Here is a 22,929-nt window from a genome sequence, read left to right as displayed (position 1 = left end):
CCAAAAAATTACGAGGAATATCATTTTCTTTACACCCCCAGAAGCAAGAAAGTAGGGACATGGATACATGGTAAGGAACTGACCATGTACAAACCATTTACTGGCACCACAATAGCTCCCCTAGATCTACACACCATTGAGGAATCCCAAAATATTACAATAATCAAGAGAGTTTCAAATTGTAAAGAACATTGATCTCTCTTGAAAAATCTTTTTAGATCCTTAATTCTTGTGCAACCTATAAAGTGCAATGAGCATTGAGCATTCATGCAAAGTTCTCATTTGTGAGCGTACACTTATATATATGTTGTGGTTTACATCTAATCCAAAGATACATAAGATGTAGTAGATGTGTTTGGATGGAAGATACGACCATCCTTGTGCTGCTTGATTGTCGCCAAAGTCTATATGTACACATTGGGTTTGTTGCAATGTGTACTTCATACGTCTCGTCACGTACTTGCAAACTTGAAGTCTCCACCATAAATCTCTCATGTTGTTTTTCTTTTCTCACAACATGCCCCTCAATCTTTGCCTCCATAGATATTGCCGTCTATTCATTTAACAATATTGGCAAAGATACCTAGATGATACTACATGCTTGTCGACTCAGTCACCAAATGCTTTTGAACTTTAAATTTTCCTTCCTCAACATCTTTATTTCTCATGATGACAAATTTATTCCTTTCTTCACCGGCCATATGTTTGTCACTCTCCAGGGACATTGGATGATCGTATTGTAAATTTTTCATGTGTGATACACGCTCTCATTGAAAAATCACATGTACCACCCCTCGTACCAACCCTCCCTCATTTCCATTGTCCCAAGTCCAAATACCCCAAAATGATGGTGCTATAGTACCCATATCCATGTTTTTTATATTCTTTTCGCATTTTTTATATGGGCATGGGTAATACCCATATAAAAAATGGGTACTACCATCCTTAGCCACCCTACCATCCTTGACATTTTTCTCTACTATCTCTAGGGACTCTTCAAATTTCCCACATTGTTTTGTGAATCTTAGATGTTTTAGCAACCATCTCATCAATGTTGTCTTCCTCCCCGATTGCTGGTGGTGCTTGAGGTGTATTTCTTTTCTTCCTTGGAATATTTTTACATATTTTGGACTATGTGAAGGATTCTCCTTTTCTTGTGTCATGAGCTCAGACCTTTTACAAAGAAACTGACAAGATAAATGTCGTAAGGACGTGCTCCTACTGCTGCAATGCTTGCTAGAGAAGAAGACTAAGCTACTGTAAGAACCTCAATATACCAATGCCGTAATGTGAAATAAGATAAAATCACAGTCGCATGTAACTTAAGAACAACAAGCTCCATGGTATCTACCCTCTACAAATGTAAGAATCTTCACACTTTGCAGCAAAGAGTTTACAAGATGATCTAACACACTTGCATCATAGAAGTTGAGAGTTTGTTTTGTTTATTCACTAGCTAGCCAACTCATGTGCTTTGTCTCAACCAAATTTGTTGTGGGGATAAATGTGATATCATTTGGCTCCTACAATAATATCTCTATTTTATTCTCATGCAAACAACGTTTCAAAAATAGACTATGGACAATATAAACTAGATATCTAATTACTGCTACAAGATAATTTCTCTAACATGGATATTGAACATGCCACCAACTCATCCAACAACACCTTCATAAAATATTTACATTTGACACCTTGCCGGTGGCCTGCCATGCACGGGTCCATCTATATATGGTTGTGGCTTCTTTCTCACTCCGAGCACAATGCCACATGTCACATAGTATTTTTGTACTTCTTGACCGTTTTTGTTTATAAATTGAATAATATGAATATTAAGGATCTATTCCCAATAAAACAAACACAAACGATCTCATCCATCCATAACATTTAATGGGCCTCCATTGAAAATGGTGTGAATTGCTCTCCAATTGCAGCGGCTTTGTCAACCATGAATCCCCAAAAATCTGATGGGGGTGTCATTATCTAACATGACTGCATTCATCATCTCCCAAAACATGATATGGGCCTTAATATCCTCCTCTTTCATATCACATATCGCTAAAGTTTTCATTTCTTGAACACTGTAATATACATGAAAGCAATTTTATTTTATGTAACTATTTGCCAACATTATGTCATCACAATAACTTACATTGGATCCTACAGATGTATTGCCATGGTTGTCTAGCCTGACATACATTGAATATAGTTAGAGTAAATTCATCTTTGTCAAAGACCACCGCATCCATCTTGGTGCATTCTATTTACTAGCCCAATCCCAAAACTCGGCCCATTGGTTGACATTTTAATCATAGTTCCTTTCAAAGAACTTCAACAAATTTTCAAATTTGATAGGATCTGCGGGTTGAGATCTCCATGTACATTGGAAACAAACTAGTAACACCACATGATGTACTCCACATGTTAAGCATTTTGAGCAAGCTTTTATGTGAATCAAAGCAAGACAAACAAAAATGTTGAAAAAGCCCCGTCGATGGCTTGCTCCAGGAGCTTGCCTTTGGAAACAAACTAGTAACACCACATGTTAAGCATTTTGAGCAAGCTTTTGTGTGAAACAAAGCAAGACAAACAAAAATGTTGAAAAAGCCCCGTCGATGGCTTGCTCCAGGAGCTTGCCTAATAACAATCCCCGTGTTGTGTATCCTTGAGGTTCTTCGTTTTCTCCAAGTTTTGTGTGTACATTCTTACAAGCCTATTTTCAAAAAATAACACATGAAATATACACCAAAGTTTGAACATCGAGGTGGATATATGGAATTAAGGGTGGTGGCATTTATCCTTTGTGTAATCTCTTTCTTTTAAAAAATACACCTTACATAGGAGTTGAGAATCGTTCCAATAGTTTGATAACAAGGTGAGGAGTCACGATGATTTGCTGAAGACAACATTTATCAAGAGTTGGTCTTAATCGATGTTGCATTGTATTGTTTTAATATATTGTCCATATACACATATAATTACAAGCTAGTGATTCTAAACCGGCCTATCGGTCGATTTGGCCTCCACCATTGCCTTTGATGATGGAGATGAGAAATGCACTTTTCCTTCATTCCTAGTCCCCCACACACAAATGCACACATATCTACATAGAGGTGAAATTGTCAAAAAATATTAAGTTTAAAATTTGTGTAAATGTAGAAAGAAAAGGAGAGTTTTTTACGACCTTCAAAATGAAAACAAGTGAAAGTCACAGTGGCTTTCTAAAACAATAAGAAAGTAATAAAATCATTAAGTTGAGTTCAATTGGAATCAATATTCGGAAAAGAATTGCCTCAGCCTAGCCTTGAGCTAGTTGAAAATCGAGACTAGCCGAGTGTAAACCATGGTAAAAGGAAGAAAATCTGGTGAAATATGTTAGAAGATAGTCAAAAGCCATGCAAATTTTAAATTTTTGCTAGTATTTTTGATTTGCTTCTTTGGCCAACAGCTGCTTAATAAAAGAGACTTTCTTGAATATTGACTAGAACTAAGTTATAGAATGCAAGAAAAATCAAGATTCATGTGAGGCTATGAAATGAAATGTGAAATAAAAAGAACACATCAATATATATACATGCATGTGTATGTGTGTGTATGTATCTATAGAATTTACTATAATTATACAACATGAAGCTTCACTTTAACATTCTAAAACAATAGAATGTAAGAGAAGTCAAGACATGTCAGGATGTGAAATAAAAGATGAAATAAAAAGATCCATCTACTATTTTAAAACTGAAACAACATTTAAGGTAAGTCTCCATCATCACTGAAAACATTGAAAGTATACCTAACCCAACTCTTTTCTAAGGCTTCTTTTAGAAAGCCAAAAAGTGAGTCGCTCTTAAGCTAAAAGTTGGGTTCCTATTCTTATTTAACTTTGTTTCCAAATGCTAATGTGCAATGTACACCTTTCACTTTATTATTTAAATGGGACCTTTCAGATAATAATGTGCAATGTGTATCTTTCACCTTATCTAAGTGGGACCTTTACTAATATATAAACCATTTGCGATTATGTATGTATGTATAATAATATGATTTTATATTAAAACACAACAAAAATATAATGTGATTGTAAGCATTCATTTAAACTTACTCTCCATAAATCTCATCTCCCCCTTAACTTAGCCGGCTAAGTACATTCTCACCTTGTTTATAAATATATGAGAGAGAGAGAGAGAGAGAGAGAGAGAGAGAGAGTATCTATTAATATCGACAAAAGCTAGAATGATCTATGAGACAAAGATTCAAAATCATTATATGTGCGATATAGTTGTCTTTGGACCAAAACTAAATTGAAGATAAGTGATATATGACAAATATTTACAATAGAAAGTAATCAAAAACTAAGAAACTTCAGTCATTGATGAAGATTGAGGTGGACATAATTTGGGATCAAAGGCTATATTTATTGTTAGCATGATTCCTTCTTTAACAAGTGAAAAGGTCACGGTGACTTTCTAAAACAATAAGAAAGTGATAAAATAATTAAGTTGAGTTTAACTAGAATTATATAAGGTGATGCATTGTTCAGGAATGTCTCTTTATTGAGCGACCCATTTTTCTCTTCGCAAAGAAGCAAACCGGAAATACTAACAAAAATTTTAACGGTTTTTCTTCCCTTTACCATGGTTTGATCATTAATATATATATATGTTTGTGTGTGTGTATGTTTGTCTATATAAATATGAATATAAATAAATAAATAAATAGTATAATAAAAAAAACTATTTACTATATATGTCTGCCTTTGTATATGTATGTGCATATAAATATACATAAGTAGATAAATAAATTTATATACATATGTGTGTGTGTGTGTGTGTGTATAGAATTTACTAGAACTATGCAAAGTGAGGCTTCACTTTAGTATTCTAAAAGAGTAGAATACAAGAGAAGTCAAGCCATGTGAGGATGTGAAATGAAAGGTAAAATAAAAGGATCTATTTAATATTTTAAATCCAAAATAACATTTAAGATATGTCTCAATCATCATTGAAAACAATGAAAGTATCCAAACTCAACTCTCCACTAAAGCTTCTTTTAAAAAGCCAAAAAACTCATCTTATATGTCAATATCACATCTTTTTAGTAATTTAATTGATGTATGTCTCCCTCATCTCATCGTAAAATGTACGGATGAAAGTTGGTTTCCATGACCCTTAATACTATTTTTGGTGGCCTACATAAGGCCTTGGTAAAACATAGACTCTTGAGAGCAATTGATGACCCTAGGATCCACATGGAATGATGAAAGATTTTCTTTGTTTCTATTTTGATCCACTATGGCATCATGTCATAGGGGCATATAAATAAAATGAACAACAAAAATAGCTAGCAAAAATGGCCCTTAAGCTCCTGTGACTCACAAGAGAGAGATTTGAAATGGTAATGAGTTGATGATGAATCCCATGTACTAGTGAAGCAAAACACAGAAAAGCTTTGAAAACATACTTGGGTATGTGTCAACTTGATTAAATGAGACTTGACTTGAGTAACAAACTTATTTTACAACAAGGTGAAGGCTGACATTGGCATTTTAGAACGAAAAGTAGAGAAAGAGGTGGTTTTCCATGACATTTGAGATTGTGGAAGGAAGTCACCAAATGGACCCAAGGGAGGAAAAAGATTCCTGATGTATTGTACATGTTAAAATATTAGATGCTGGGGTGACCCTCCCCCTACTTGTGGGTCCGTAAATTTTTTCTTTAATTCAAAGTTCTATTTCCTTTCAAAAAAAAAAAGGGCTTGAGAGTGGGAAGCTGGGACCTTACATATGCTTTGTCCAGCCCCCACATCCTCCCTTGTTATTAGTGCTTCTCTCTAGATTTTGTATGTTGCAGTATGCTTTCTCCACATCTTCCTAAGCAGTGAGCACATATTCAGATCATCTTATTAGTTAAAGAAAGCTGTGAAATCAAGGAGGAACTCACTCTGAAGAAGAGCTCCATTGAGCTATCAGCTCTTTGCCTCTGGCTATGTATGTTGGTTCTCATGACTGATAGTTGTACAAAATTATTCAAAGCATTCAAGGCCCTAACCATGAGCCCACGTGTGTATTGCATAGTTTACTTGAGTTGCTGTGGTTTGAAGACTCTCAAATATCCATTCATTGAATTTTTCTTTGGCATCTTCCTCTGACAAGTCCAACACTAAAATATCACGGAGGTAACACACATTCTGAGGAGTTGCAAGTTCGGGGATCCCACTCGATACCATCTGCAATTTTCTTCATGGAAGCAGTTAGTGATCAAATTTCACAAAAGGTCCACTTTGTTGACATAGGCATCACACCCAAAATGTAGGATGAAAGCACACATTCTCATTCTCATAAGATTATGAAAGCATTATATTCTTCTTCTTATCCTCTCTCTCTCTCTCTCTCTCTCTCTCTCTCTCATTGAGGAGGGTAGAGCACATGGGAGAAGGATATATTGCATCTTTGTGGATTTCTGCAAAGCCTTTGACACAATGCCGAGAACCAGACTGACGCTGCATTACTGAGACTGCACGCTTTAGGAGTATCCCGTGAGATGATAAGGGGTATTATTGCACTCTATGAGACTGTGGTTGGACGAGTACGGACCTCAGAAGGTTTATCATAGCTGGCTCATTGCAATATAGGGGTGAAGCAGGGATTCCCACTCTCACTGACCATCTTTGGATTATATGTTGATGAGATCTCGGACTACATTGGGAGCACAGCACAAGAGGCAGAGGAGCCCAGTTGGCTGGCCCTTGCATATCACTATTGTTGTATGCTGATGATAATGGGCTTATAGCAGGCTCCCTAGAGGGTATGCAGAAACACCTCGAGGCCTTACAAACTTTTGTGCAGGACAGTGTTTTGTTGTCAGTGAACCTTAGTAAAAACAAGGCCACGGTGTTCAACACCACAGCATAGTGGGTCAGGACTCAGGAGATCAGTGCCTGCCTCCTTATATGGACAAGAGATTGTGGAGTATGTGGATCCTGGTACCTTGGAGTGGTCTTTAGTGGGTCCATTTTCTCCTTGCGAAGGGCAGCACAGGCAAGGCTGACTAGAGGATATGCAGCATTGGATGGACTAGAGAGGATGTGTGCACAGGTGCAGTTCCAGGAGCCACATACTAAGCTTTGGCCTTTTGACACTGTGTTCACATCAGCCATACTCTATGGTGTACAGACATGGGGGCCCAACTTAGATGATCGCAGCAGATCGGGATGCACATATGAGGGATGGATGTCAATGGAGCGACCGTTGATATCCATGATCTCTAGGATGATTAGGGCCAAAGCCTCAATCCGATCATTAGAACACAAATACCAGCACCACCGATTGTAGTTGCGGCCTTATATAGATTACTATTGTTTCTCCATAGTATATAGGCATTGCCCCGAGATAGTTATGCCCGACTTGCTCTTGAGTCTTCTAGGCAAGTTACCATGGAGGGAAACACATCATGCTGGTATGCACAGATGACATCCTGGTTTGAGCTTCATAGACAAAATAACCCCCTTTCAATATCTCAAGATGCAATCTCCCTCACCCTAACACATTTAGGAGAGTACTAGAGTCATTAGACAAGACCTCATCCAGCTGGAGACTAGGAGGACATGGCTAGAGCCTGCTAGGGACGAAGATGGCTTTCTACGGGGAACATTTTCTTCATACTACACATAATGGTTTCATTAGTACGAAACAAAAGATAGCTTTACATAGAGCCTGAATTATTATGCACTTACCAAGTTAATCAGGTTCAGAAACAAATGAGCGTTTTCACGCAATTTATTGAAGGCAAGCCCGCAGAACTCTTGGAACTGCTTGAAACGCTCATCTGCCGTTCCACCCATCACATAAGCCATATCTGGTGTAAACTGTTGTAAATGCAAAAATCAGTCAACATCTCCTACATTTGCAGACCTTAGACACCTAAACGTCGTTAATTACAAGCAGAAGCCTTCTTATATACATTTTCTTATGTAACATAAAAAGAACTAGAATCTTACCACAAACTTAGCTCTTTCCCTTTTTATTCCAAACTTGGACTTGAAATGCCCAAGAATGTGGCCAAAATCAATGTCTTGATTTGGTTAGATGCAACGCAAGTCATCTTTATTTTAGTTTCACAGTAAAAAGAGTCAAAACCTCTATTGAATATAAACTGTCTGAGAAAATTGGATGGGCTTCGCACATATAAGCATTGCTAGCATCAGTTCTTGTGTAGTTGTAGAACACATATAAGCACTGCTAGCATCATTTCTTGTGTAGTTGTAGAACAATCTTACATGTACCATAAAAGTTCAAGTTTGATCGAGCAATGATAACTATAATATTCATGTGCAGCTATCATTTAATAATCGATCTGGATAATTCTTCACAAAGGTTGAGTGGATACGGAAAAATTCACCAGTTCGTTTAATCATAACATTGTCATTGTGCCTGTCCCCAATTCCAAGAACGCATGTAGCCACACAATATGCTGCACATGATCTGATAAATTTCTCTACAGCTTGGCTATAATCCTCTCCTGCTTATACACCAATTTGGCAAGTCTTTAATTCATTTCACTATACTTCCCTACGACTCCTGCTAGATTTTATGGCTTTACAGCCATACACCTTGTTTAACTTAGCAATCCAATCGTTTCGTACCAATTGGCCTGCATGCTAAGTGTTTAGAAACCAAGAAAAAAGGAAAGGTTTGAAGCTTGTGCCTGTCCGATTATTAGACACCAGCCAGTTCTGAAGTGTCTCAACACGAAAGACAGCTTTTGCTCCTCCTCCATATTTCTGCAAAAAGGAGAGATAAATACCAAGTTCTTGTTCAGCAAGGATTTTCCTTTCTATTGTGTCAATATCATCACACAGGATATGGAGCCAAAAGCATAAGGATAAACCCATAGCAAGCAAATACTTGGTTAGGCCAATAAAAAAACTGTGACAAAACTTAGATGATTAGTGGTCACCAAACACAACATTAATTGAGCGATAAACTTTCCCAGCTAGGTATATGCCATTCTCAATCTGACACCTACTATGGATCAAAAAGTGCTTCTGAAGCTTCAAATTATAACTCTACATACACAGCAAGAGGTTATCAAGATGCTCAAATAAATTCGTAAACTCGTTCAGATTGCCTTTGATTTTTCACTCCAGATTCTCACAAGTTTAGAACTCCCAAGCTGAAGCTTTCAAGCTAATAGTTATAGTGGTGTTGCTGCAGATTTTGCCTGTTTTCTATCAAAAAGCACCTCTGCTTTATCACCCAGGCATGGACTCACAATTGTGCACACAGGTGCATGCAGATATCAAAAAACGATATTGCTCTGTTTAACCAGACTATTGCTGTCCAGGAAGTATAGACTAGCATTGAGCTAGGTTAGCCCAACGGCCATTGGCGAGCTTGGTGGGTTGGCAGATAGGAGCCAATAGGTATGTATTGCGGCCAACACCAGACTGTTTCTCATGTTGAGACCTGTTGAGCAAGAATCATGGCTACAATTCTTCTTATCCATTCCAAGTTGAGACTCCCCTCTCTTTCTCTCTCTCTCTCCTTGGGCTTGTCTTTTTTGGGCCGAGGTTTTCTTTGGGAAGAGCAGCAGAGACTAGACTGACTAGAGCTTGGGAGGCTTGGAGAGGATGTGTTCGCAAGTTCAGTTCCAGGAACCTCGGACAAAGTTATGGCTCTTTGATACTTTAGTAGCCTCAGCTATGTTGTATGCGGTTCAGAGGTGGGGACCTTCTATAGGCCAGGATGGTTGGAGATGTATGGAGAGGCCCTTGGTATCTATGCTCTCTCGACTGATCAGAGCCAAGGCCTCCGTACCCCACGCTATCATTCGAGAAGAGCTAGCTGCCCCTCCTATGAAGATTGAGGTGCTTACCAGATCAGTCTCCTTTGTGCACAGCTTGTGGGATACTACTAGAGACAGATATGCTAGACTGGCTCTTGAGTCTTCCAGACAGTTAGCTCTTCAGGGGGACAATTCATGGTGGTATGCACAGATGACATCATGGTTTCAGATGTATGGCTTCACCATGGACAAGCTGCCCCCTTTCCAGTACACTCTTCTGACACCTCGATGTCTCTTACACGGGTGGAGATTACTAGACATTCGTCAGGACCTGATCCAGCTGGATACCAGGAGGACATGAATAGAGCTGCCATAGGAGTTGGGCACGAAGATGGCTTTCTATAGAGAGCATCTTCTCCACCTCACAGGAGATGGGTTTGTGATTTGACCAAGCTACATGGAAACACATATGTCTCATAGTTTGCGGTGTGCCATTGGTAGATACGCACATCCTCACATCAGCTGGAGATTGAGACTGGTAGATTCAGAGGGATACCAGCAAGCAACAGGATATGCCGCTTATGCCAGCTAGAGCTACATTACATATGTCATTGCATAGTGTACTATGAGAGTCGGGGCCGTTTCCACTGCTTATTCAGAGAGGGTTTCAGTCCTTTCTCTAGGGTATGAGGATCAGAGATGTCTTGGGCTATATCCTTGAGTTACAGAGATATAGAGACACTTTACTGGGGAGAGCTAGAGAGAGACAGTCCCAGAGACAGATTACAGGTTTCTTTTCACTAGATATGGGACAACAAGAGGAGCAGCTATCACTCCAGAGCTCCGCCCACACTCATTCGACCACTACCGGCACTCTCATCGACCGAGCACTGGAGCTACGGAGATCGAGATGGCCACGATTGAGGAGAGGGGCTACACAACATCGACGGAGACTACAATAGAGAATTCGAGCCATACTCTCTCGACATCCAGAGTGCAGATGAGGATGGATTCTAGTAGTAGTAGTAGTATTTTTGTTCTAGTCTTTTTGTACCCAGACATAGTATCAGATTCACAATTTTGTAACAGTTTGGTCTCATAGGTCATTTTGGCCTTTTAAAGACGTTAATATAACATTTCATTTCATTTCTCTCTCTCTCTCTCTCTCTCTCTCTCTCTCTCTCTCTCTCTCTCTCTCTTTCTTACAGAGGGACAGAATGAGAGAGATCCAACGACAGCGGAAGATCACAGTTTTCTTTCTGTCTCACAGACAGAGGAGTTCGAGCAGCCCCCATAGCATAACAACACCAGAGGTACCAGAGGCATACTGCTTGATTGGGCAATAGAGTCGGGCCGGTCCCGTCGCCCATTGATGAGAGGGCCCTCTCGATATTGGCACAGATTGCGACAGAGGATCCATACCATACTGGCGTGACATTGGAGCCGTCCCGGATATTGATGTATATGTATATGATGCCTGGACTGTCAGAGAGCTCCATTGTATCAATTCACCCTTTGTCTTCCCTTTGCATCAGCCTTCACCACACCCCTACCCACTATTTTCTTTTCAGTTCTTTGTACTTTTTGTACCCGGACCTGGTATTAGATTCACCACATGTAACCTTTTGGTCTCATAGGTCATTATGGCCTTTTGAAGACGTTAATCTTCCTTGGAGATGACCTCACACTCACACAACTTGCTCATATGAAAGAAGTTATGCCCGAGATAATGACAGCTCGAGAGAAGGGGAAAGTCGCCTTCTACAGGGATGGACGAGTGGTTATTCTAGAGAAGCGCCCCGCATGACGGCGCGAGACCTGTGGGACCACACTCAGAGTGGCTACATGGAATCGTAATGGATCTTTGCGCCTTGATGTAGGGGCCTTTGAGGATAGTTTCACAGGGAGAGACATCATTTTCTACTATGAGACGCATCAAGCCCCGAGGCAATCCATGCCCCATGTGAGCGGATACAGATGGGAGACAACTTGTAGACAGGATACTCAATCAGAGCGCAGAGGACGAGGTTTAGGAGGAGTGGCAGTCTTATTCAGGGAGGAGCTACAATCTCTGATACATATAGCTCAGAGGATGAGCATGCGAGGTACATGTGGGTGAGACTGAAGGGAGAGACAGGCAGATATCTCTACATCACTATTTGCTATTTTCCTCCTGGTCCGTCAGTATATGCATCACCTAGAGGACAGTTCCCCTTCTCTATTTTAGATGATGATATATGGGAGTTTTCCAGAGACGGTAACATTATTATCCTGGGGGATTTCAATGCTAGGACTGCCTACCACCAGACAGTATTCCATGATACCTCAGAGGAGTTGATGCGGGAGCTTGATATTACAGAAATGGGCCTGTCTAGATTATCACAGGATGAGGAGCACATTGAGTATGGCAGATACTTGATTGATCTGGGGACTGCACATGGATTGGCCATTTTGAATGGCCTACAGAGATTCCCTGCAGCTGGTGGTTTTACATGCTTTCCACATCTGCATGGCGCTAGTACAGTGGATTATGTTATGGCTCCTCCAAGACTCATTCCTTCCTTTCAGGATTTCGTGGTGGGAACTAGACCAGTTGGGGTAGCAGTCAATCATGCTATCTTGTCTTTCACTTTATCATTCCAGTTCAACAGAACTCCATTGGGAGAGGCCTCCACACATACTCGATATACCTTCACAAGGGAGACGGATCACGTGTACACTGATGAGATATACAGCTAGCTATGCACTCAGGAGCCAGGATGACCATTAGATGAACTCACCCAAATTCTAACAGAGACGTTGCATGATGCAGCATCAGAGGCATATCCCCACAGCCAGCCTACACGCAGACGACCTCAGAACAGTTGGTATGATAAGGAGTGTAGAGAGACGAGGATTAGATTACAGAGAGAGGTGCTCATGGGTACTACTACACATAGACAGTCACGTATTATCTTCCGCCACCTAGTGCGGTGAAAGAAGAGGGCTTACCTATCTCAATTAGAGCGTGATTTGTATCAACTGTTTATGAGTCAGGACTCTAGTGAGGCATGGAGGCTTTTCAATGAGCACTCACCACCGCCAGCCATCACTTCCACAGAGACATGGGGGGAATATGCTACATCTCTCTATACAGAATCGGGGCAACCACCTTTGCCGACCCTCCAGAGGCATGCTGAGAAACATGTACTTTCTTTACTGCTGAGAGGGTAAGGAAAGCCATTGACAAGATGAAGACAGGAACAACACAGCATCATGATGGTCTGGTAGCAGAGCACTTTATCCATGCCAGAGATATGCTTGCAGAGCCTCTTGCTAATGATGTTTAATAGAGCCATGTATGAGGGTTTCCCTGAGACTTGGAGTATGTCCACTATTGTGCCTATCTTCAAGTCGGGAGATCCTATGCTTACAGAACCATCATGATTGGTCACACTTGGGCTAGGTTATATGCATCAATTCTCGAGCATGAGTTAAGTGGATGGGCAGAGAGAGAGGGCATACGGGCAACAGGACAGGCAGGGTTCAGGAGAGGTTTCTTCACTCTTGACCAGATTTTGACACTCAGAGCCATTATTGAGGAGGGTAGACACCATGGCAGGAGGATATATTGTAGCTTTGTGGATTCCCGCAAAGCCTTTGATAGTGCCACGAGCCAGACTCATACGCAGATTGCAAGACATGGGGGTGCCCACAGAGCTGATATGGGGGATCTTGGCTTTATACAGGACAGTGGTAGGATAGGTACGCACTACTCATGGCATGTCCGACATGGTTCACTCCACCATTGGGGTGAAGCAGGGTTGTCCCCTATCTCCGAATCTCTTTGGGATATATGTAGATGAGTTTTCAAGTTATGTAAATACAGAGGGTGATAGAGGTGCTCAGCTTGCAAGGACATGGATTCTGTTGCTATTATATGATGATGATATTGTGATGATCTCCGATTCTTCAGAAGGGATGCAGCGTCATTTGGATGCACTGCATGTATTTGCACGGGACAGTGGATTGTCTGTGAACCTTGGTAAGACCAAGGTAATGGCGTTTAACACCACGGCACAGTGGGTAAGGAGGTCCGCCCCCACTTTTACATATGGTCAAGAGACTGTGGAGTATGCAGATACATACACTTATCTTGGGGTGGTTTTCAGTGGTCCAGTATTTTCCCTGAGGCGTGCAGAAGATACGCAATTGACCAGAGCCTATGCAACATTCAGGAGACTTGAGAGGATATGTTCGCAGGTTCAGTTCCAGGAACCTCGGACAAAGCTTTGGCTCTTTGACATTTTGGTCACTTCCGCCATGCTGTACGGAGTGGAGATATGGGGCCCCTCATTTGATCATCATAGCAGAGCTAGCAATACTGATGGATGGAGATGTATGGAGAAGCCATTGGTATCTATGATTTCTCGGATGATTAGGGCCAAGGCCTCAGTACCACATGACATTGTTAGGGCGGATCTCGCTCCTCCTCCATTGGTAGTGGAGGCACTCACTCAATCAGTTTCATTTATGCATAGCACTTGGGCTCTCCCCAGAGACAGATATGCTCGATTAGCACTAGAGTCTTCACGACAGCTGGCATTGCAGGGAGATAGATCATGTTGGTATGCAGAGATGGCATCTTCGTTTCACTTACATGGATTTAGTATGGACCGGCTATCCCCATTTCAGTACTCTCTGGATGCACCCTCCATCCCCCTCACAAGGACAGAGATTATTAGGCTCATTAGATAGGACTTGATTCAGTTGAATACGAAGAGGACATGGATACAACCTACACATGAGCTAGGTACAAAGATGACTTTCTATAGAGAGCATCTTCTCCAACTCACTGAGGATGGTTTTGTGATCAGACCAAGATACATGGATACTCATCTATCCCACGGGATACGATGTGCTATTGGTCAGATACGCACATCCTCACATCAGCTAGAGATCGAGACAGACAGATTTAGAGGAGTACCTGCTCAGTCTAGGATTTGTCAGGTGTGCCGAATAGAACTAGAGACACAGCTACATTACATATGTCACTACCCAGTATACTATGAGATACGAGGCCGCTTTAACTGTCTATCAAAGAGGGTTTTGGGCCACTTTCTACAGTCATGAGATACCAGGATCAGAGATGCCTCGGATTATACTTACTGGAGATTCGTAAACACAGAGAGGACCTCTTGAAGAGGGGCACAATGAGAGAGATCTAGCGACAGCGGAAGGTCACAGATTTTTTCAGTCACAGATAGAGGGATGAGAGGGCCCTCTCGATATCGACGCAGACTGCGATAGAGGATCCATACCATATTGGCGCAACATAGGAGCCGCCGTCCCGGATACTGATGTATATGTATATGATGCCTCGACTGTCAGAGAGCTCCATTGTGTCAGCTCACCCTTTGTCTTCCCTTTGTATCAGCTTTCACCCCACCCCCACCCACTATTTTCTTTTCAGTTCTTTGTACTTTTCGTACCCAGACTTGGTATTAGATTCACCACATGTAACCTTTTGGTCTCATAGGTCATTATGGCCTTTTGAAGACGTTAATATTACATTTCATTTCATTTCATTTCTCTCTCTCTCTCTCTCTCTCTCTCTCTCATGCTAGAGCTGTGCAGACACGGGAGAGTCTCTTTAGGAGACCAGGCACCTAGAGACATTCACAGAGCGAGATCACGGACTTCTTTAGAGTAGGGACTCAACAGCCAGATGAGAATGCTTCACAGCAGACTTCAAAGCCCACTTAAACTAGAGGTATATTAGTGGACAAAGCCACTACGCTCGAGAGAGCTAGATGCCCACGTCTACGAGGGCAACCACGACATCACCGAAGGCTCCATTAGAGGATCAGGACTATTCTAGCACGATATGGGAGATGCCGAGTACAACTATTTATAGAGGCGTTACAGAGGCGGACATTGACGAAGCTCTTCAGCGATCGATGCAATACTTTCTCGAACAACGTCCAATACCGGACATCTTAGGGCATTGATGATGATTATTGTCCGATGATTTTAGTCTTTTAGTTTTTCTAGTTTATTCTTTTACTTTACTTCATTTTATGTTTGTATCCAGACATTGGACTAAATCCACAAGGATTGTATCAGTTTGGTCTCATAGGTCATTTTGGCCTTTTGAAGACGTTTAATATAACATTTCATTTCATTTCATTTCTCTCTCTCTCCCCCTCGTCGGATAGATCTTTAAGGTCTCTTGGATAGTTTCCTACGATGTTAAAATAATCTTCTTCTTCTTTTGTTTCACCCACTTGCAAGCCGCGAGCAAAGGCCACCTTCATGCTCACAAACAAGCGGATGACGCAAATGGAAAGGGAAATGAAGGAATGGAAAACAGAGATGGAAGGATGGTGGAAGGAGAAGGCCAACCTCCTTCAGATGGTCTTCAACGAAGGCGCACAATGGAAGAAGGAGAAAGAGAACTTAAACGTAGAGATACAAGCACTTAAGGCGGACTCACAGATACTCAAAGAAGAAGTCTCAGACCTCAAATGGGAGCTTGTTGATAGAGCAAGCAGTGGACTAGAGGAAGGTGAATTTCAGCCCTCTGTGATAGAGGAAATCAAGGTAATCAAGGAACATGTAAGGATGATCAAAGAGGAAGAGCAAATGAATGTGGGGAAGACGTCTTCATGGGCAAATATGATAACAAAGACACAGAAGAAGGCGGACGAGGCTGAAAAATGGATTGAGGTCGCCAAGAAAGGGAAAGGTAAGGAAGCTCCTTGTACACCGACGCTTATCAACATGACCCTCGAAGAGGAACAAAGAAGGCGGAGGATTGGAGGACTGTTTCAGAGACAGGGACATTGTATACTTCTCAGAGACTCACCAGGCCCCTGGACAGGTGATGCCACATGTCGTGGGATATAGATGGGAGACAGCCCATAGGACAACTACGAGATCTGAGCATGGGAGTAGAGGTTCAGGAGGAGTAGTAGTGCTATTTAGAGAGGAGCTACAACCACTACTACATATTGTACGGAGAGATGAGTATACTAGATACATATGGGTGAGACTAAGAGCTAACATAAGTCAATTTCTATACCTTGCCATATGTTACTTTCCTCCCAGTACGTCAGTATATGCTGCATCCAGAGGGCAATTGCCTTTGTCTATACCAGACGATGACATATGGGAGTTTTCTAGGAATGATGATATCATTCTCCTAGGGGACTTCTATGCCCGAACAGGAAACTCTCAGACAGACTTCTAAGACGCTTCAAATGAGATGCTTAGAGAGCTAGATGTGGGGGAGTTGGGGCTTGACAGACGCTCACATGACAAACAACAGACGGAGTATGGGAGATATCTGGAGATGACGACTACACATGGGTTAGCCATACTTAATGGCTTACAGCGATTTCCTGGAGCTGCCCCTTTCACATGCTTTCCACACATACATGGGGCTAGTACAGTGGACTATGTTATGACAGAGCCGAGCTTTGTCCCTTGCAATCAGGATTTCACAGTGGAAGCTAGGCTAGTGGGCGTAGCAGTGGATCATGCTCTCTTGACACTGTCCGTTTCATTTCAGTATAGTACAGCCTAGACATCAAGAGGCAGGTCACACACCTGTTATACATTTACACCAGAGACTATTTCTATTTATACAGAGGAGATCTGGGACCGTCTATGTCACCCTCTAGCTCTAGAAGTCTCAGCCTTGTATTTCTCCTTGGTAGGATATTGAGAAGATTTGTGTCCCACCTCCCAACATGTAAATCACTTCCTTGCTTAAACCCCCCGAGCTTATGCTCAGTAGACTTGAAGCTGCCCAAAATTCCGCTTCTTGAAGGTCTTGTTTTTCTTGGTTTCCCACCTTGCTTAAACCCTGTGAGATTCTGTTCAATAGACTTAGCTGCCCAAAATTCCTCTTATTGAAGATCTTCTTTTTCCTGGTTTTGATCCTTAGTCTTTTGCTGATCCTTGGTTTGAGGCTTCTCCTAGTCATCGTTGTCTCAAAAATCAACCTTCCAGTGAGCAAAGCATATCCATCCCGAGCATGTGCCATCATCCCTTGTATGTTCCTCTTCAACTGATGAGGAAACCAAAAGAGACCATGTCTGCTCATCCAAAGCGACTAACTGAAAAGAAGCCACTAGTAGATACGCATCCCAAACTTTTGGTCATATTTTTTCAAAGTGTCATCCTCCTCAAACCATAAATGATTCCAGGTAGACAAAATGTTTGCCTGAAAAGCTTGTGTCAATCACTAAGAAACAAACACTTGTTTGAACTCCAACCAAGTCTTTGGAGACCGCTCCTGAATCTAAAGAGTAGGCCACGATTTCTGAGCATTCCCCTTCAGAAAGAAGAAGCCTTTCTCACCTTGGAGGCTTAAGTGCCTTTTGCTCTTCACCTGCTACTTCCTGTACCTCTTCCTCCATAGTAACCCCAACGACATTATATAATTTCTCCTGTTGGCTGGTGGGAGGAACATAAACCATGATGCAAGTCTTGAAACTGATGTCTGGATCAGATTGCCCACACAAGAGCACTGTTTCTCTTCTTCAGCACCGACTTTCACTTATGGTCAGGAGATTGTAGAGTATACAGATGCATACACTTACCTTGGGGCTGTCTTCACTGGGCCGAGGTTTTCTTTGGGGAGAGCAGCAGAAACTAGACTGACTAGAGCTCATGCGGCCTTGGGAGGCTTGAAGAGGATGTGTTCGCAGGTTCAGTTCTAGGAACCTCGGACAAAGTTATGGCTCTTTAATACTTTAGTAGCCTCAGCTATGTTGTATGCGGTGCAGATATGGGGACCTTCTGTAGGCCAGGATGGTTGGAGACGTATGGAGAGGCCCTTGGTATCTATTATCTCTCGACTGTTGAGAGCCAAGGCCTCCGTACCCCACGCTATCATTCGAGCAGAGCTAGCTGTCCCTCCTATGGAGATTGAGGCGCTTACCAGATCAGTCTCCTTTGTGCACAGCTTGTGCGATACTACTAGAGACAGATGTGTAGACTGGCCCTTGAGTCTTCCAGACAGATAGCTCTTCAGAGAGACAATTCATGTTGGTATGCACAAATGACATTATGGTTTCAGATGCATGGCTTCACCATGGACAGGCTGCCCTTTTTCCAGTACTCTCTTCAGACACCCTCGATCTCTCTTACACGGGTGGAGATTACTAGACTCATTCGTCAGGACCTGATCCAACTGGATACCAAGAGGACATCGATAGAGCTGCCACAAGAGTTGGGCACGAAGATGGCTTTCTATAGAGAGCATCTTCTCCACCTCACAGGAGATGGGTTTGTGATTCTACCCAGCTACATGGATACACATATAGCGTTGTGCCATTGGTCAGATACGCACATCCTGACATCAGCTGGAGATTGAGACAGGTAGATTCAGAGGGATACCAACAGACAACAAGATATGCCGCTTATCCGAGCTAGAGCCAGAGACAGAGCTACATTACATATGTCATTGCACAGTGTAATATGAGATTCGGGGCTGTTTCCACTGCTTATTCAGAGAGGGTTTCAGTCCTTTCTCTAGGGTCATGAGTTATGAGGATCAGAGATGTCTTGGGCTATATCTACTTGAGTTACACAAATATAGAGACACTTTACTGGGGAGAGCTAGAGAGAGACAGTCCCGGAGACAGATTACAGATTTCTTTTCACTAGATATGGGACAGCCAGAGGAGCAGCCATCACTACAGAGCTTGGCCCACACTCATTCGACAACTACCGGCACTCTCGTCGACCGAGCACTGGAGCTACGGAGATCCAAACGGCCACGATTGAGGAGAGGGGCTACACATCATCGACGGAGACTACAACAGAGGATTCGAGCCATACTCTCACGACATCTAGAGTGCAGATGAGGATGGATTTTAGTAGTAGTAGTATTTTTGTTCTAGTTTTTTTGTACCCAGACATGATATCAGATTCACAATTTTGTAACAGTTTGGTGTCATAGGTCATTTTGGCCTTTTGAAGACGTTAATATAACATTTCATTTCATTTCTCCCCCCACAAGCAGCCCCACTGTTTATATAGGTAGCCACCTCAGCTTGCGGATGAAGTAATTCAGCCAAGGGAGAAGCAAGCACATCGAACCTTAGCATCCCGTTTAAAGCATTAAGAGGATGAAATTGAGCGCTGCCCTGCTAACAGTAAGGCTTGTACACACATTCCTCATGCAAGGTAAGTCTCACCACCTATGTTCAAATGCAAATGGCTCAATCTTATGATCATAAATTGTATCTTCAACTTTCAGCTGGCATATAGATTGCAGTTGAATTCCAATACAAAATGGCATGAATAAATTTGTGATCAAATTGACAAGGAATGTCAATCCAAATATACTTCTGAAAATGAGAACAAAGCAATGTTAGATAGATCGTATTTGGATCGACAAGGAATGTCAATCCAAATATACTTCTGAAAATGAGAACAAAGCAATGTTAGATAGATCGTACTGATGCAATCTTTGACATTGTCTCGGCATTTTGGACGATCTCTAAAAACCCGTCAGATAAGCCTGTTGATACACATCCATACACATTCATTCGCAAATCCAAGGAAGCCTTTGACCAAATCTGCAATGCAGCCTGGTTTTAAATGATTGCTCTACTGCAGAAAATAATGCTTAATTGCATGAAGAAAGAGTATAATACTAGGACGAAGAGATATGTCATTGGAAAACCTTTTCCATGATTTTCATCAGCTGAAGAGTAAGCATGTCTTGCCGAAGATCATCGCCAGATTTAAACATTGTATAGATTGGTGGTTGTACTGTATTATCAGCATTTTTGAAGACTAGCCACAATGGAAGCTTCTTGGAGTCCATATACTTGCACTTCTCCACATCGATTCCACTGACTTTCAACCTGTTGAAGATTTTACAATTTTGTCAGCGCATGAAGCTTCTAGTAGTCAAAAAATGGTATCCTCTTGTAGTAAATAGCATTCTTTCTTTTCAGCTAGCTTGGATCCTACCCTAAATCTTTTGCCACATGATTAGAACTCTGCATAGAGAATATTTTCTTTATGTGTTGCTCTTTGGAATGAAGAAAGGAAAGCCTACTAAACATGCACAACAAATTAATTTCCTTACTTCTGATAATAGTGTTTATGATCCCCGCACACATGCTTGCATGCATGTGTGCACAAGCACAAGCACAAGCACGCAAGAGCGCATGAATGGCTATGTTAATATTAGTAATGCTAGGTTGAAAGTGAGTGTAAAACCCAATGATAGAGGCTTGACAGCTTAAAACAGCCAATGAGCACTGGTAAAGGTTTTTAAGTATCTTGTACGTGTTAAAGTAGAAAATTACACATGGCATACTTGGATAGAGTGCACAGAGCAGACCGTGGGTGCAATAGTTCAAGGTTGCAGTCCAATGTATGGGCCATACAGTCACACGGATTGCTAGGAGACTTTAGCGGTATCCATGTACCTGACAACTGTGCTCCTTATCCCATGTAGTCTCAATATAGTCAAAATCTCATCAATATACAATTCACAAAAAAGTCAGAGAAAGTGGGTGTCCTTGCTTCACCCCAATAGTAAAGTAGATATGCCCCATAACAGGCGCTTTGGTACTCTTATGTCCTGGAATCTCTGCATGATGTGTGCTCTGGATATCGTGTCAAAACCTTGCAAAAATCCATAAAGTAAAAGTAAATCTTTTAACTATGAGTTCAGCCCTCCTCTATGATCGCTCTTAGTGTGAGGATGTGATCCAAAGTGGTGTATCCACATTTTTGAAACTAGCATGTTCTTGTGACCCCAAGACCTGCAGCCCATGCAGTTAGCTCATTTTCCAGAATAGATCCGTAGATCTTGGCTAGTGTGTGACCGATCATGATGGTCCTAGAATGGCTTGAGACTAAAGGGTGGGATTATGGTATCGTCTGGCTAGCTCATGGGGAAGCGCTCACATACTGCTTTGTTAAACAGGTATCACAAACACTTACAAAGTGCTTTGCTATGAGACCATCCTCATCTTGTGCTCTTTCATTCTGTAACATATAGATTGCCTCTCCAACCATCCTCCAAGTGAAAGAAGACCATTCTGCTGGTCTAGTATCCTTTGGGGGCAGCATGGCTGGTTATCCTAGCACATTGTAAAGATCTTCCCAATAATCCATTCATGCCTTTGGGGATGTGATCTGTATGCGAGGTTGTCTTTCCTGTAACATTTGCCAAGTCCTCTTGCTGTCCTGCTCAAAGAAAAGCTAGCGAATTCAGCTCTCCCCAATAATCCATCCATGCCTCTGGGGATGTGATCTGTATGGGAGGTTGTCTTTCCTGTAACATCTGCCAAGTCCTGTCCCAAGAAAAGCTAGTAAATTTTTTCCAAGTAGTGGGTCTTACACAAAGGCATCTGACGAGTTTCCTTGCTTGGCTATGTGTCCAGGTGGCCAAGTCTACCTCCTTGCGTAGGCTGATGCATCATACCAGCCATTCTAGGGTGCAGTCTAGCACCAGGGTCTGGACCTGTCACTGTAGCAGGATCGGGCCTCCTCTCAAAATAAGGATTATACATCCCTCCATATGAACCAAAGTCCCAGGCTATTGATCAACTCCCATCTAAGGTCTCTTTCCTAGTTTATGTTGCTGCCAAAAACTCCAGCATACGGGCCTGTGCGTAAACTCAACTGGCTAGGCTATGTGACTCTGTCTCATAGCCCAATGCTAGCCCTCAGCTTGTTGACCACGCTGCTGCCCATCATGTCAGGGAGGATGGAAGCAATCAGATGGAGAATCCTGACCCGATTCGATTGTGCCTGCAGGCAATCCCTTAATCCCATGAGTAGTGACATTGAGTCAAACTCCCACTGCTGTGAGCTAACCAAACTCCCACCGCTTCCCCTCTGTCTGTAACCAGCCACAAAAAAATTGCAACCTTGTGAGCCTGGCAACCAGCCCAGAGTCCTGACCAGAAATCAAATAGAAAAACCAAATGAAAAGTCCTGTCACTGTCAATGCTACCTGGCCGCTGGAGTGGCCTCCTGCGTGGACATCAATATCTGAAGACTGAGTCGTGCATTGTAATAAACGAAAGATACTCTAGGATGCCCCGGGGTGGGGGGGTGGGTTGGGGTGGGAGGATGTGGGCAGAGTAAAGCAGTACAACAAGAGAGAGAGTATACTCAAGACGATAAA

The 22,929-nt window shown here is 42.1% G+C and overlaps 2 protein-coding genes across 2 annotated transcripts in view; both read right to left on the bottom strand.

The window, feature by feature from the left end:
* Positions 1 to 5,462: 5,462 nt before the first annotated feature.
* On the bottom strand, positions 5,463 to 21,866 carry LOC147441910 (uncharacterized). The gene is made up of 10 exons (XM_086529306.1): positions 21,706 to 21,866; positions 20,461 to 20,644; positions 20,234 to 20,353; positions 8,700 to 8,775; positions 8,382 to 8,513; positions 7,993 to 8,066; positions 7,729 to 7,860; positions 6,076 to 6,222; positions 5,937 to 5,975; positions 5,463 to 5,866 (listed from the first exon to the last, which is right to left on the bottom strand). Exons 1-10 carry the CDS (start codon positions 21,864 to 21,866, stop codon positions 5,774 to 5,776), a joined length of 1,158 nt encoding a protein of 385 aa, XP_086385432.1. The 3' UTR covers positions 5,463 to 5,773.
* LOC147441905 (uncharacterized) overlaps positions 20,515 to 22,929 on the bottom strand; it is a 190,710-nt gene continuing 188,295 nt past the window's right edge. Inside the window, exon 13 of the mRNA XM_086528303.1 lies at positions 20,515 to 20,644. The gene's annotated coding sequence lies outside the window, so the exon portion shown is untranslated. The remainder of the gene's footprint in view (positions 20,645 to 22,929) is intronic.

This window comes from Adiantum capillus-veneris, chromosome 14 (genome assembly GCF_014529385.1).
Source record: "Adiantum capillus-veneris isolate H3 chromosome 14, ASM1452938v2, whole genome shotgun sequence".
Classification (NCBI taxonomy): domain Eukaryota; kingdom Viridiplantae; phylum Streptophyta; class Polypodiopsida; order Polypodiales; family Pteridaceae; genus Adiantum; species Adiantum capillus-veneris.
This window is presented reverse-complemented; position numbering and strand designations above follow the sequence as displayed.

Excerpts from the sequence above, each read along its gene's own strand:
- LOC147441910 (XM_086529306.1), bottom strand. The coding sequence starts at position 21,866 with ATGCTGCCCCCAAAGGATACTAGACCAGCAGAATGGTCTTCTTTCACT. Across the intron at positions 20,354-20,460 it reads TGATGAAAATCATGGAAAAG|ATTTGGTCAAAGGCTTCCTT; the intron begins GTTTTCCAATGA and ends GCTGCATTGCAG. Across the intron at positions 6,223-7,728 it reads TTCTGAACCTGATTAACTTG|ATGGTATCGAGTGGGATCCC; the intron begins GTAAGTGCATAA and ends AGAAAATTGCAG.